A 15,195-nucleotide genomic window follows, 5' to 3' on the forward strand; every position below is an offset into this window, starting at 1 on the left:
ATTTGTTGTATAGCATGTGTTCATGCGTAGGTTTTCCTTAAGTCCTTCAGGTAACTACAATGTGCAGACCCCAAAGACCCTGAGACAAAAGGACTGATGCTATCTAGCGCCAGCGACAGCCACGGGTAGACTCTCCTAAATGCGGGAGAAGGCACAAGTGTGTGACAAATTACAACGAGGTGGAAAGATGTCACTGAGTTAGGGCAACAGCCCATAAAAAGTACTTACAGTGAGGAGACTTTGTAAGTAAAAACACACCTTAATGCATTTTGCTCACAGTGTGCCTAATAGGAACTTATATTTTGAACTAAGTGGAAATGAATGAGTTATTTTAAAAGGTGGCTGGCGCCTAAGCTAAAGGATTTTCCGAAGCCCCATCATGATGAAGTCCAATTTCAGTAAATTCTACTTAATTTCAGAATTAAAAATATTACTAACACAAAATTATAAAACATATTGAAAAGAAAGAGAGGGCAAATTGATAGGAATGTTTATTGCTAAATCTATAGTTAAGTTCCATGATTTAAAATTATTTAAAACAAAAGTATAAATATCTATAAAAAACACAGTACTTTAAATTAAAATTGTTTTTTAAAAACCTGTAGCATGATGGTTATAAAATAACAATTATGAGAATGACACATTTATAATTACAGAAAACATTAAAAATGAACACCAATGAAGTGTGTCTTGCTGCTGATTTGGGGGAAAGGGTGGGGACAATTTTTTTTTAATGTGTATTTATTAAAAGATTTTCCACCGACAATGCAAATACCCCCGCCCTTTGGCATTTTGCTATAAAACATGAATTTACTCAAAGGAGATAGAATGGATAAAATCCCAAAGATGGTGGGAGAGTAAGCTGTCCTGCACTCGAACACGAGGTGAACAACTGCCAGGGGCGCCCTGCACGTCCAGGCACACTCCTTACACAAGAACACTGCCTGCCTCCACGGACACGAACACAAAACCCACGTTAGTAATCCAAGAAGAAACAACATGCTGTTCATGGTTGACCTCTCACCTGTCTATGTTGACTCTGAAGTTCTCTCTCGGTCTTAAGGACACCGAGTCTGAGAAGAGGACTGAAGCACGGTTAGGATTTGAGGCTCACACGCTATTTTGGACTTCTGAACACACCTAAATTCTTTACAATGACAACCTTGACAGTGAGTTTCAGTTATATGGCATAGGAATGGTGTTTACATATTATTCGGAAAGACTGAGTTGCATTACACATGGTTACAGGCCACATATAGGTATTATCAGATACATATGGGACTTTTAACAAAAATGTTTTTCTACATTTACATTACATACTTTCATATTCTGAAATTTTAGACTAGTATGTTGAGGAATTTAATTAGTTAAAAATGCCTAAAATTTCCATTTTATTATTTAACAAAACTCTGAATATATTTTAACTTAATTCTAATAAAATATTGTATCATGGGAAGAGCCAAAATAATAAGGTCTATCAGATAAATGTATTTTTTCCACCATAGTTCTTCCAGATTGGAATAATTAATTACACATGGCAATAACTGCTTTATCAAGAGTTCTGCTAGTGAGGTCACTAGGTACATAACAAAGTTATCTCTTTAAAAGGGTCGATGAAGGAAACTGTCCTATAGACTAGGATTCTACATCCAGGGAAATGTTCTTCAAAGTTGATGGTAATATAAATGATTTTCAAGCAAGTAGCTGAACTTACTAATCTCCAGTAGATCTGAAGCTTCAGAAATAACAAAAACATCTCAGGAAAAAGAGAAATGTTAGCAGGTAAATTTTTGGCTTTACAAAATATGATGGTTTGAATGAGAAATGTACCCTATAGGCTGAGATACTTGAACACTTTGAGGAGGTTTCGGAGGAACAGACTTACCGGAGCAAGTGTGTTCCTGGGGGAAGGGCTTTCAGAGTACAGTTTCTCCCTACTTCCTGTTCACTCTCTTCTTTGTGCTGTGGTAAAGACAGGATCACTCAGTTTCCTGCTCCTCCTGCTTTGCCTGACACTTCTCTCTGATAGACTCTATTCCTCTGGAACCATAAGTTCAAATAAACTCTTTCTTTTATTAAAAAATAGAGTTGTGCTATTAAGACTATATTTAAATATATTCCCCTGGATGACAGACAGCAAATGTGGATTGATGCTACCTAAGAGAAAAGCATCAAATGGACCATTCTCTTAGCTGATCATGCTACAGGCTATACACACAGGTATGAAAAACGAGCATATCCAAATAAGGGAGGAATATTTACATGCATATATTATGGCTCAATAAGAAACAGATTATTAAAAGCATAATGTGAGTATATTAAATTAATTCACAGTATAAATACATTTTAAGGAGTAATTTTAGTTGTAAATAATAAAAATACACATATCACATCAGTTAAGCACTATTATTAATACATATTTTGTTTTTCACATATATGAAAATATATATGTAGGGCTCTTCTAAACTAAACATTTTTACATAAATATCCACTGATTTAAATAAAGGTTGACAGAGGTAGAATCTGTGTCACTGTTCATGATTCGCAGGAACAAGTACTTCAATATTTCATTACTCTTGTGCTCTTACAAAAATGCATGTAGGAACTCACTGAAAACCATTATCTGAAAAGTGAATGAAGAGAAAAATGATAAAGTTACTCAACATATTAAAGAAAAACTCAATTCAATGGTGTTTCAAATTAGTCTCTAATAAAAACTTGTTTCCCAAATCTCATCGTATTTAGGGAGCACCAGTCCACGTGCAGACAAAGGCAATAAGAACATGACTTGGGGTTGCTGATGCAGGGTCCTCGGGTGCCTGTGTGACACTGTCATTCAAGAAGAAATGCACAGCTGGTCTCTGCCCCGCCCCCCATACCAGGCACAGGGCTCCCAGGAAGAACCTGAGCAGTAGGGTGATTCTGGGATGCTGATGAGAAGACCAATGGCCGAGGACTTTAGGGGAGGGGCTGCCCACCAGGCAGCTGATGCTGGGTAGAGGAGGAAGGCCAAGGGCCCAGTCACCAGTGCTAGTGATGTGTCAGTGTGCTAGGCCAGGTATTGAAGTCTCTGTAAAGGCCCAAGGGTAGGGTTGGAGACCTTCCAGAGAGCTGCGTACTCGAAGTTGTACTTGGGGAGGGAATGGAAGCCATGCACACTTCCTTGCACTTTGTGTTTGTTTGGCCATTCATTGGTATCTTTTGTAGTAGGGTAATCTGAGCCCCTGGTAAATTCCATCAACCCTGGGAGGAAAACCTGTGGGACCTAGGTTTAACAGCAGGAAGGTCAGAAGCACATCCACCTGGGGCTGTACTTGGCACCTGGTGAGGGGAGGAGTCTTGCTGGCCGACCCTTACCAATGGGATCCGGCGCTGTCTCCAGGCAGAGCAGTTTAAAGGAATGAAAATTATAGTACACCTAGTTGCTGTGTAATGGAGAATTAATTGCCAGAAGGGTTGTGTTGAGTGTGTGGCAGTAGGAAAAACAGGCTTTCCTATCTCCTGTGGTGTTAATAAAAAGAAAATAAGAGCAAAAATTGGGTTATATATATTTTACTACTAGAGAGACACTAATCTGAGAAACGATTCCATGTGTAATTTGTCTCTGAGTGCTCAATGGAGAAATCCTTTAAAATTAGCTTTAGCGACATCACCCAGAAACATCTACAAAAATGGATTACTGGCTAATAAACAAATTGGAACATTGAGAATTGTCAATTACTACAAAATTAAAAGTTGTGACTGTTAACAGCTGTAAAGGTTTTCTAACTCACATAGACCAGGAGGGTTGTAACTCACATAGACCAGGAGGGTTGTAACTCACATAGACCAGGAGGGTTGTAACTCTGGAAATGGAAGGAGTGCGGTGAGGGTGTGGAGAGCCGGAGCCTAGAGCAGGGCTGAGGGTCCCAACAGTGGAGCTACACACACACACACACACACAAACACACACACACACACACACACACCAGCCAGACTCTGAGCAACCCCAGAGCTGGGGGAATACAAAAAAAGACAAATTTCGGGGGCTCGCTGAGCAGCCCAATCTGACTCAAAAGTGAGCTCCAGGTTCAGTGAGGATGCAGCACTCAAGGTGAGAGAGAAAAGTCGATGCTGGAAGAATGTAAACACTGAGGCAAAAAGTAGCAATCGGGCACCATGAGAAAAGGACCCTGAACATTGGTCTCAGGATGTGAAAGCAGTGATCACTGCTTGTTAATGGGAATTTTGAGCCTCTGAGGAAATGCTTACTATCTTCTACACACAGCACTTCTGTTAAAACAGGCAAAGAAATGCACACTTTCAAGAAACTGACTCAGCCATTCCTGTCAGTGAGTCTGCATTCTTCAGTCGTTATCTGTCAAAGCCAGGGACTGACTCAGGCTATCTCAAGGAATTATTACCAACCCTTCACTTCTGCCTCAGCTGAAGGTATCCTAACATCAGCTACCTGGGACCAGATCCTCACGTCCATGGAAGCTTGGACATGAGTGACCTCGGCAATTTCAGCCCTAAGTCTATACTCAGGGCGCTCTTCCTAGCGCCACCAAATGCCCATCAAGCCGAGTGTAAACTAATGGTGTAAGGGCGCATCAGGGTACTCCACTGTGCAGCGATAATAAGCTCCCAGAGCACACATATCAGTGCCTGGATCTCACCAACGCACCACTGAGAATAAGAGTCCAGGAATGCACAGTTGCACTGATAAAATCCGAAAACGAAAAAGAATCTAGGCTTTAACACTGAAGATGGCTGCTTTCAGAGCAGAGCTTGAGGCTAGAACCAAGGGAGGTAACATGTTTTCTTTGTCCCCGTGAGCCTCCTACAGCGCCTTTTCTTGATGGTCTGCATGCAGCAGGGTCTCATGTAGCCTAGGTTGGCCTCAAGCTCACTATACAGCTGAAGATGACTTTGAACTCCTGACTTTCCTGTTTCCACCTCCTAAGAACTGGGAACACAGTTTCAAACTCTTACTGCTCTTTCTCTGTCTGGTCCCTACACTTCCTGTGTGGCTCAGACACAGCGGAGAGGCAGGACCATCACAGACAGAGTGTTCACTCAACTCCTCTCTATCCACCTCAGTCCAGACAGACTCGGGCCCTTCTGAGTTAGAGTGGAGTCTACATCCGCATGTAACTTCACCTCCACAGACTTTGTGCGCCCCATCCTTCCTTTCAAATCTTTCTCCCACAGTGTCCCCCTAGAGCCTCCCATTCCTGCCGAATGGAGCGCACTGTGCCTCACCCGCTGTCTCAAAGCCTTTCCCACTTTCATCTGCTGTCATTTGTACACTGAATCTGGTACTTGATTGATATCACCCTGTGTCACCCCATACTTCCTAGCACTTTGTGATGGAGGAGAGTTACCTGTCTATGTGTTAATTTCATTGGCTAATAAAGAAACTGCCTCGGCCCTTTAATAGAACAGAAAATTAGGTAGGCGGAGTAGACAGAACAGAATTGTGGGAGAAAGGAAGCAGAGTTGGGCAGACGCTTCAAGCAGTCGCCATAGTGAGTTGCCATGCTTTTTCTCTCCGAGATGGACGCAGGTATCTCCCCTGGTAAGCGACCACCTCGTGGTGCTACACAGATTACTAAATATGGGTTAATTAGCCAATAAGAGGCTGAAACTATGGGCCAGGCAGTGTTTAAAAGAATACAGTTTCAGCCGGGCGGTGGTGGCGCACGCCTTTAATCCCAGCACTTGGGAGGCAGAGGCAGGCGGATCTCTGAGTTCGAGGCCAGCCTGGTCTACAAGAGCTAGTTCCAGGATAGGCTCTAGAAACTACAGGGAAACCCTGTCTCGAAAAAAAACCAAAAAAAAAAAAAGAATACAGTTTCCGTGTAATTATTTTGGGTAAAGCTAGCCGGGTGGCGGGACGCAGCCCCGCCATTCGTTCCATCAACACTTTGCTTTGATTCCAACCCTACAACTCCTCTGCGGGGCTAAGAATGAACCCAAGGTTGCTGCACACAAGGCAAACACTCCTTAATATTAATAGAGCCACATTCCTAACCCTTCCCTTTTCAGCTGGGTACAACTGACACACAGTGAAACGCATGGATCACATCTTCAGTTGCCGTGCCACTAACACACGGAACATTTCCATTGCTCCAGGTAGTTCCCCTCTCTAAGCCATCTCTTTTCTCTGACAGGGATGACAATTCCAAAATTTTTACAACTACAAATTAGCTTTACCTGTCTTAGTATCCGATACATAGTTTTCTGATAACTATGCATTTATATGTTCAGGAGACTGTATAGGAGATTTCAAAGTAGAACTCAGAGGTGACATAGGAATACCATGCCGGCGCATCTCCTGGATTGCTCGCTCTCTGTTGGTGAAGATCACAGAAGAGATTCTACGTAAGCACCATGCAAAGCCAAAAAGTGGCTATTGGGGTTATTAGTCAATTAAGTAACACCTACCAATGTAATTAGCATTTCTACCAGCCTCATTTTGGTTTAGTTTGTTTTGTCTTTGAAATGGAACCTTACTGTATTACCCAAGCTATCCTAGACCCAGGGGCTCAATTGATTCTCCCACCTTAGTCCCTCAAAATAGCTGGGACTCCAAGTGGATAGGATGCCTGGCTTAGCCTTATATACTTTTATCAAATCTGCAGGATTTTTATTCATATGTATGGGTGTTTGCCTGGCTGCATGCATGTCCATGCACAACACACAAGCCTGGTGCCTGTGGAAACGAGAAAATGGCGGAGTCACTATGTAGGCACTGGGTCCTCTGGGCAAATAGCCAGGGCTCTTAACGACTGGACCGTCCTTCCAGTCCCAATTTGTAGCTTATTTTTTCAGGAATATGTAAAATATTTCAGTTAAAAGAATATGTATTAGAAGAAATTGTTCAAAGCAATTATGCTACATCCACGTCATAACATTAGGACATCAACAAAATAATATATTAGAAACATTCACAATATAGCTACTAAAAAATGTAGGATATCAGCCGGGCGGTGGTGGCGCACGCCTTTAATCCCAGCACTCGGGAGGCAGAGGCAGGCGGATCTCTGAGTTCGAGGCCAGCCTGGTCTACAAGAGCTAGTTCCAGGACAGGCTCTAAAAACTACAGGGAAACCCTGTCTCGAAAAAAAACAAAAAAAAATGTAGGATATCAAGTATACATTCAGAAATATACAAATCCACATAAGCCAGCCAGGGTGGCTCATGTCTGTAATGCCAGCACTTGGGAGGCAAAGGCCGAAGGAGAGAGACCTTGTCTCAAAAAACGAAACCAAAGCAAACAAACCAAAAACCAATATACAACTACATGTTAAATTAAAGATATTAATAGTGATTCTGGAAGAGCTTACTTTTTTCTTTATGTTTTAAAATATATTTAAGAATTTATTTCTCAAGTGTTCTGTTGACAGGCAGCTTCCTTGTCTTTACGCCGTTTATGGCATCCGGCACCAGTGAGCAACTCAGTTTCACGCCTCGTCCTTTCCTGGCTCCCCTTCTGCCCACACAGCCATGTCTTAGTTCTTTATCGGATGCTCTGCTTCTGCCTGTTCTCACATCCGTGCTGGTCTCCAGGGCCTGGTTACACGGTCCTTAGTGATTCCAGCTGAGGGGGAATTCATCCCCAATAAGTCAATAAAATTCTACCGCTGCCCTTACAGACTTCTTATCGGCTTCTTGAGATAGTCTTCTGCTATGTAGAGGAGGCTGGCCTCAGGCTCACAATCCTCCTGCCTCAGCCTACTGAGTGCGAGGATTACAGGTGTGCACCGTCATGCCTGGCACATGCTATTTACATTCATTCTCGTGTGTGTGCATGTATCAACTTAAAGCATGTAAATGTCTGTGTATGGGGCAATCACGCATCACTTGTATGTCACTGACTTGTCAATGAAGGCTCAGTTCAGTGCTTCCATGTCGGACGCTTCCTTCCTCATCTCTCTGCATGCAGCTCTAGCCTTCTCTGTGCTCCAATCTCCCAACGTCTGAGATTAAAGAGCCCACTTTCCCCGTCACACATTCTTTCCTGGTGTCTGGAGTCTGCCAGTGTCCACCGTCTACTCTATGGCTCCACAGTCTCCAGCCTGGGCCTTTTCTTGAGCTACTCAGTACATCTTTCCTTCCTAGAGAGGTTCCTCAAACCCTTTCTTTCCTCAATATTACCCTGTCAGAGAAACTTATAGAAGGCTTTTTCCTCTCCAATTTCTCCCTCACTCCAAGAAATGTAAACAAACACACAGGACCCTGCTAGTGTACTGTGGCCTCTGAGGGATTAAGTAGTGGAACAACCAGATTATTTTCCTGCTTCTTCCTACCCATAAGAATCAGGTTCAGTCTTGAGGGTGGGGTGACAGGGCCCATGAGAGCATGTCACTCGTCTGACAGTAAAGAGTAGGAAGGACATGTTTTAGAGGCCCAAGGATTCTCTGAGGCCATAGAGAGCATGACTGAGGTAAAAGAGCCCACTTTCCTGCCACAATTAAAGAAGGAGAACTATTTATTACACACAGTCTAGCACTCTACCTACTTCCAAGTTCAAACAAATCACCATGGCTTCCACACCACTGCGGCTAATCAAGCCCACTTCTATCTAAAGCAACAACTACTGGCATCACAGCGGGTCCCCTGTGGACTTAATACAATGTATCACTCAGGTTTGGATGCAAAGGGGAAAGATAAAATTTTTTAAATGATCTAATAGGCAGTTTTAGCCAACTTGAGGACAAACCTCGGGTGTCTAAGAAAGAGAAACAGAAAAATATAACTTGGCTGTTGACTTGCAAATTAGACTTTGATTGTAATTCATTTCTTTTTGGACACTGTCTCCCAGGGCGGCCCTTAAGCTCATGATCCCTCTGCCTCAGCCTCCTGAATGCTGGGACACAGGGTGCGAGCTACTACATCTGGCGTGCTTTCCCTGCTAAAGCCAGTCTCACATCTGTACTATTTAGGGACTCAATGTTTTAACATGAAGCAAATTAACTGAACTACGAGCATGAAAATAATTAGGGAGCAGGGAATACATTACAGAGGTTAAGGGCTTTGGGCTGAACAGATACATTTGTGTTTAAACCATGGCTCTGTCACGTACAAGTGTGATCACGTAGGCAGAAACTGGGATAATCAGACACGTGTTGAGTGCCCAGCTCATAACTGCTAGCTACACTTGTTACATGATCACTATCATCTCATGATAATGTGCTTCCAAATGCACTATATCTGGGGGCTCTTGCAGGGACCTTAGTTCTGTCACCATCCAGACTCGACTGTCACCTGCAGAATGCTTCAAGGAGCATGTCTACAGCAGCGCTCCTTCCATCACTGCAGGAATTCTGTCTCCTACAGAACCTATGACAGAATTAGCTAAGAAATTTATTTTATGTATTAATATTAAAGAAACTTGCTATTTGCAAGTCACATTACTCTTTTAATAGGCTAGAAGATATGCAGGAATGCTGTTTAATGTCAAAAAAAGTCTTACCGTTCATATCTCTCATTTGAAATCTGCCTTTTCAGAGTATCATAATCGGCCTGCAACTGTGTCACTTTAGCTCGAAGCATAGTGGTTTCTCGGCTCTGGGTAGTTCTTAAAAACAAATGCAAAGACCCCATCAATGAGAAATGAATGACACGTCTTGTAGAATCAAGTGCAAATTCAAATGGAGGTGATGCTAAGAACAGACAAGGACCCTGGCTTTCCAACGTGGCCCTCTCAGATTCGGGGCTTCTTCTGCACTCTGTAGGTTTACTGCCAGCTACAGAGCTGGTAGCACGCGCTGCACGCGCAGCAGACACAGGAACTAGAAACAGGATGTGAAATACCCTCTGTGGTTCTGCCTTGCCTCTTGCCTCAGGAAGAACACTGTTTTCAACTCCCCAAGTCCCTGCAAAAAGCCCATTCTCCTCCGTGCTCTCTACCCCAGGCTTTTCTCTTCCAGGACCACATCGTCTCTGGTCTCCACACTCATGAAGACCAGACTAAGCCTTTCCCATCTCTCACCCTGACAAGCTTTCCCCCAATGATGCCTTCGCTCACTCATCAAACTCGGGTTCTTCCCTGAAGCTCACTCCTTCCCTCCTTCTCCCATGGCATCACCTTGGGGGCAAGAACTACACATCTACAGCTTCAAACCACAGTCTCCTGAGCTATTCCTCTGGATGTCCGGAAATATCAGACAAGAAAGTCAGGTACAGTGATTTTGTATCACTTTCTCACAGTGCCCTTGCTGTACAAGAGGTGAAAAGGCACTTGTGGTCAACACTTCCCCACACAGGTTGCTCCAGGATGCTGAGTGATGCCTTGTGTTCTGAAAAATAAAGCTTGCTTGGAACCAGAGGGCAGAGCTAGCCATTACCTGACCACAGAGGTTTGGACGACTGTAGAAAGAGGAGACAGGACGTGGTAAGGCCGGCCTGAGAGGATCTTTTGGACAGAGGGACTGGGGAGGGAGGAGGAGACTGTGGCTGCCCCCTGTTTCTCTGACCTTCCAGGTTTTTACCCTGATCTGACTCCTGATTTTTATTAATACGATTAAGTAGATTAACCCTTCACCAGGACACTTACAGTTTGCTCTCTGAGAGGTTTAACTTCTCTTTCAGCAGCTGGATTTCTGTGTCCTTCTCATGTGAGGTCAAATGGGAATGAAATTCTTTATCTCTGTTTGTAGCTAACAGCGACTCCAGATTTTTAATTGTCTGTCTCTCACTCGTCAGTTGTTTATTCAGCAGTTCTGATTCGGATTTTACATTTTCTAATTCTGCTATTGCCTATAGGAAAAACAAAGATAAATTTAGTAAAAATTTAGGCTTAGTCTGAAAATTATTTATCTTTCAATATAATAGTGACTGTCAGCAACTGTTTCATTTTTGAGTACTGGTTGAAGACTTCAAAACGTTTCTTAAGTCATAAGAGGAGCCTAACAGTAATTTCTCAGTGTGTGGCCTGGCAAGTGAACCCTAAAGATAATCTTCTGTGAGAGTACACATCAGCTTGTTCAAAGTTATGACTCAACTTGGGGATGGGGAAGTCCAGGATTTAGTTAATTAGTAATTTAAATGCCTTGAGACATTTTATCAATAAAAATTCTTAGAAAAAAATGAACTGTTTAATCTTTCAATCAAATTTTACTTCTAAACAGAAAAAGAATATTTGTTCCTGATCTACAGTTAGAAAATGCCTAAATTTCTTAAGGACCATCTATTACAAACCCAATTTTATCCTTTTAGCACTGGGACAAAACCCAGAGCATCACACACGGAGGCGAAGACTCCACCACTGAACGACACCCCCAGTTTATCCTTATGCTTGACAGACAAATCTTGGCAGAGAATCCATAGCCAAATCCAGTTATTGAAACCTTGCTGTCAAAATGAACTAACAGAGAACAACTCACAAAAAAGTAACGTAAAGAAAAACCGTGCCTGAAGGGCTCCACAAAGTAAGGTGCCCAACAATGTCTCTCAGCACCTACCCTCTCCAGCTCAAGGCTTTTGGAATTCAGCTGCTGGGTCATGAGGTCCTTGCTAGAATCAAGCTTAATGCACAGTTCTCGGAGAGATGACAGGTCACTGAGCACGGTTGCTTTCTCGCTTTCAAGAAGTCGCAGCTCTTCTTCTAGCCGAGACATGGCTTTGGCCATTGATGAGATCTGAGACTCGTAAGCGTGATGTGCATTGATGTGCTGAGGAAAGAAAGCAAAACATAAAAGTAATATAATCCAGTCACTTGAAGTGCAAGCCTGCGAAGACGGCTTCAGGAGCCTGTGTAGCCGCAAACTTCCTTCAGAAAAACAAGTGCTAATTCTTACGTATGCTAAAACATTCTCAGGAAGTAATGTGCTATTTTAAGAAAGCCTAGTTAACTCACAAAAGAAAGAGTATATAATTATTAATCATATTAACTAATATACTAACTAAAAACTAAATAACTAATGTATACATTTAGAGATATAAAGATGAAAATTATGCTAAAATAATATGAACGGCTGTTTTAAAGATTTTTTTCTTCATAAATATCCCTTGTTATAATAGCATTTTCTTATCAAATAGTAATATATTTTAAATAAATATGTTTATATATAATCCCAATTCATTCTTTTAAATTCTAAGTTTTAAAACTAGGGATTATTTTAATACTAAATACCTGAATTCATATTTAAATTTAGTCTCATTTCATTGGCCAACTTTATAAGATTTTAGTAATTTTGAAATAATGAACAAAAACTGAAATACTGATAAAATAACCCACACTTTAAACTTTTTATCCTTTAATTTTATGCAATAATTATGAATTTATATAAGCTCCACATTGGTGTTTCAGGAAAGCAGCCACTAATAAAAAGCAAAATGATGTTAGCAGAGTTCACAGAAATCAGCCAATTAAAAACCAATATTGTGCAATGAAGATAATTAGACATCACAGCTACAGAAAAGTAACCATTTGATGTTTCCATATTAGTACACTGGGCAACAGCAGTTCCCCCACACAAAGGAGACGTAAGCACATGAAGCAGGCTAGTAGTGTAGCTCCCAGGCAGAACACTTTCCTAGCAGGCAGAACCCCAGAGGTCCAACCTCAGCACTACAAAAACAAATAAAATAACAAAACAAAACCCTCTAAGAACCCATTTTTTTATATCACGGAAGAATATTAGCAATAAAAAAGAATAAAAAATGAAGGAATATTCCTGAGAAACTCTTACAAGCAGAGAAGCATTTCTTTAGTAAAGAATATGTAGTCATTCTATAGTTTGGAGGCCTGTTATTCCGGATTGCTGCGAACTGGGTGTGGTGGTTTGACTTGGTGGTTCCCCAGAGGCTCATACAGTTGAACCTGATCCCAGTTGGTGGTGCTCTTGGTGAGCTATGAAAATTTTGGGACAATGAAGCTTGCTAGAGAAAGTAGGTCACTGGGGATGGGCGTTCAGAAGTCATGGTCTTGCCCACTCCCTGCTCACGTTTTTCTGTGTGTGGCTGAATGTGTGACCTCAGCTTCCTGCTCTGGCCTCCTGCTGCCACACCTCCCTCCACCCGCTATGGATTCTCCTCTGCATCTGGAGACCAAAATAAACTTTCGTCCTTAAGTTCCTTTTGGTCATGGTGTTTATCACAACAGAGGGAAGTCACTAAAAACACTGAATATCATCCTTCCCCTTTGGATCTGGAGGCTGCAAACCATTATTTGTTTTAAGAGACTTTTTTTCTTAAAAATAAACTTTATATGTTATGTGTATTTTGCTTGCAAGTCTGTACACCATGTGCATGCAGTGCCCACAGAGGCCAGCAGAGGGCATCAGATCCCCTTGAACTGGAGTTACCCACTGTTGTGAGTCGGTGGGCATCAAACCCAAGTTCTCTGAAAGGGTAGCCAGAGCTCTTAACTACTGAGCCATTCTTTAGGCCTGCAAACCCAGATGCTAAGTTATCAGGACTAGTTCTTTCTGGAGACTCTGAAGCAGACAGCTGAATGCCCCTCTCCTAATTCTCTCTGGTGTTTGCAGTTTGGTGTTTGCCTTGTAGATCTCTCTGCCTCCTCCAATTTTACAGTGCTCTCCCATGTCCCAAATTTCCCTCATCTTAGAGAAATGTGGATGTCCACTGGATCATGCTCTACCTTAGCCAGCATGTTCTAATCTTAACCTCATCTGCAAAGACACAAGTCACATTCCCAAGCACTTAGGCATTCAAAGTAATTTTTCAGCAGTCACAGTTCTACCTACTCTGAAGCCCAAAGTTTAGGTCCTTCTCGAGCATGAAACACCTCCACAGTATCTAAAATTCTTTAATTGAATAGGTTTAATATTTTGAATGTGTTTACTGTGGGGTGGAGGCGTGCTTGTGGAACTCAAAGAACACCTTGCAGCACTCGGTTGTGTCTTCCCATCATGTGGGATCTCGGGATAAAACTCAAACCATCTGGCTTCGTGGCAAGTCCCTTTACCCAGTGCACCAACTCTCTGGCCCATCCACAACAACAGCATAAACTCTCATCTCCTCAGGCATCATCTAGATAAGATATGAATATGACTCTGGTGCACTTTGGGTAACATTTTCCTCTATCTGCTGAGCTCTAACCCTAGAAAACAGGTTGGAGTGCTGGACACAGCACAGATGGCTCGCTCTACAGGAGAGGAGGAGGAATACGGTGGCTAGTGGTTGTGTCAGTCAGCTTTCAACACTGTGAAAAATTCTGAAGAAGCATTTGGAAGGACAATTCTGTTTTGGCCTCAGTGTCAGAGATTTCAGCCCATGGTCACTTGGCCACACCACTTCCAGGTTGCAGTGAGGCAGCAACTGTATCATGAGAGCAATGTGTGGCCAAGGAGTCCACTCGCCCCACTGCATCAAGGAAAGCAAAAGGGGGCTAAGGAAGGACCAAGGTCCCACCATCCTCTCAAAGATGTACCCAGTGAGCTAACTCCTTGTGAGCCTCCAACCCCTTGCAGTAACATTACCAGCTGGTGACCACGTCTTTAGCCCACAGGTCTTTAGATGTGTGAGATGCAAACCATAACCCTAGTCCCAGGTAAGTCTGCAATCAAGCAGGGCAACTTCTATTCGATTTCAAGTAATTATCTGTGACACTAATGCACTGTCCCCTGGGCCTCCCAGCATGGTCTCACTTTCTTAATCCTAAGGGACACTGGCACTTCCTGTAGCTGTAATCCTAGGTCCCATGTCCTATGGCTTCTGGTGGCAGTAAAGACCCACCAGCCTCTGAGCTGCCCTTGGGAGCGCCACTGTGGCTTCTGAGACACTCTTAGAGTCATTCTCCCTTTCTGAAAGGCAACTAGCCACCAGAAGACAAGAAACCAGTGTCCCATCTTCACCTAGGAAGGTCACCCTTTTTCCAGTGTCCAGTAATATGTTCTTCAATTCTATTTGAGACCTTGCTAGAAGAAATATTCCATATATAATAATACATGTATTTTGCACCTAAAGAATATCTCCTCCTTTTAAAGTTTATTTATTTAGAGACAGTGTCTCCTGTAGCTCAAACTGGCCTAGAATCAACTAAATTAATGATGATCTTGAACTTCTTCCGGGTGCTGGGAGAGTAGGCATGAGCCACCACACCTACCTTACATGTATGTGGGGCTCATAGTCAGAGCTTCATGCATGCTAGGCAGGCATTCTACCAACTGAACTAGTCCCAGGTCAATTTTCTCTTCTTTATGAAGCCCATAGTATCAAAACTTCTAAAAATTATCTCTTCAA

General features: G+C 42.5%; 1 protein-coding gene across 2 annotated transcripts in view; it reads right to left on the bottom strand.

Moving 5' to 3' along the window:
* Nucleotides 1-1,174: 1,174 nt before the first annotated feature.
* Cep135 (centrosomal protein 135) overlaps nt 1,175-15,195 on the bottom strand; it is a 62,299-nt gene continuing 48,278 nt past the window's right edge. For both annotated transcript variants that reach the window (XM_038335773.1, XM_038335781.1), the window contains 5 exons: nt 11,451-11,660; nt 10,544-10,746; nt 9,461-9,565; nt 6,199-6,335; nt 1,175-2,623 (listed from right to left, as the gene is read on the bottom strand). In XM_038335773.1, coding sequence (XP_038191701.1) covers nt 6,233-6,335; nt 9,461-9,565; nt 10,544-10,746; nt 11,451-11,660 — 621 coding nt within the window. In that variant the 3' untranslated portion in view covers nt 1,175-2,623; nt 6,199-6,232. The remainder of the gene's footprint in view (nt 2,624-6,198; nt 6,336-9,460; nt 9,566-10,543; nt 10,747-11,450; nt 11,661-15,195) is intronic.

Source organism: Arvicola amphibius, chromosome 1, assembly GCF_903992535.2.
Source record: "Arvicola amphibius chromosome 1, mArvAmp1.2, whole genome shotgun sequence".
Classification (NCBI taxonomy): Eukaryota; Metazoa; Chordata; class Mammalia; order Rodentia; family Cricetidae; genus Arvicola; species Arvicola amphibius.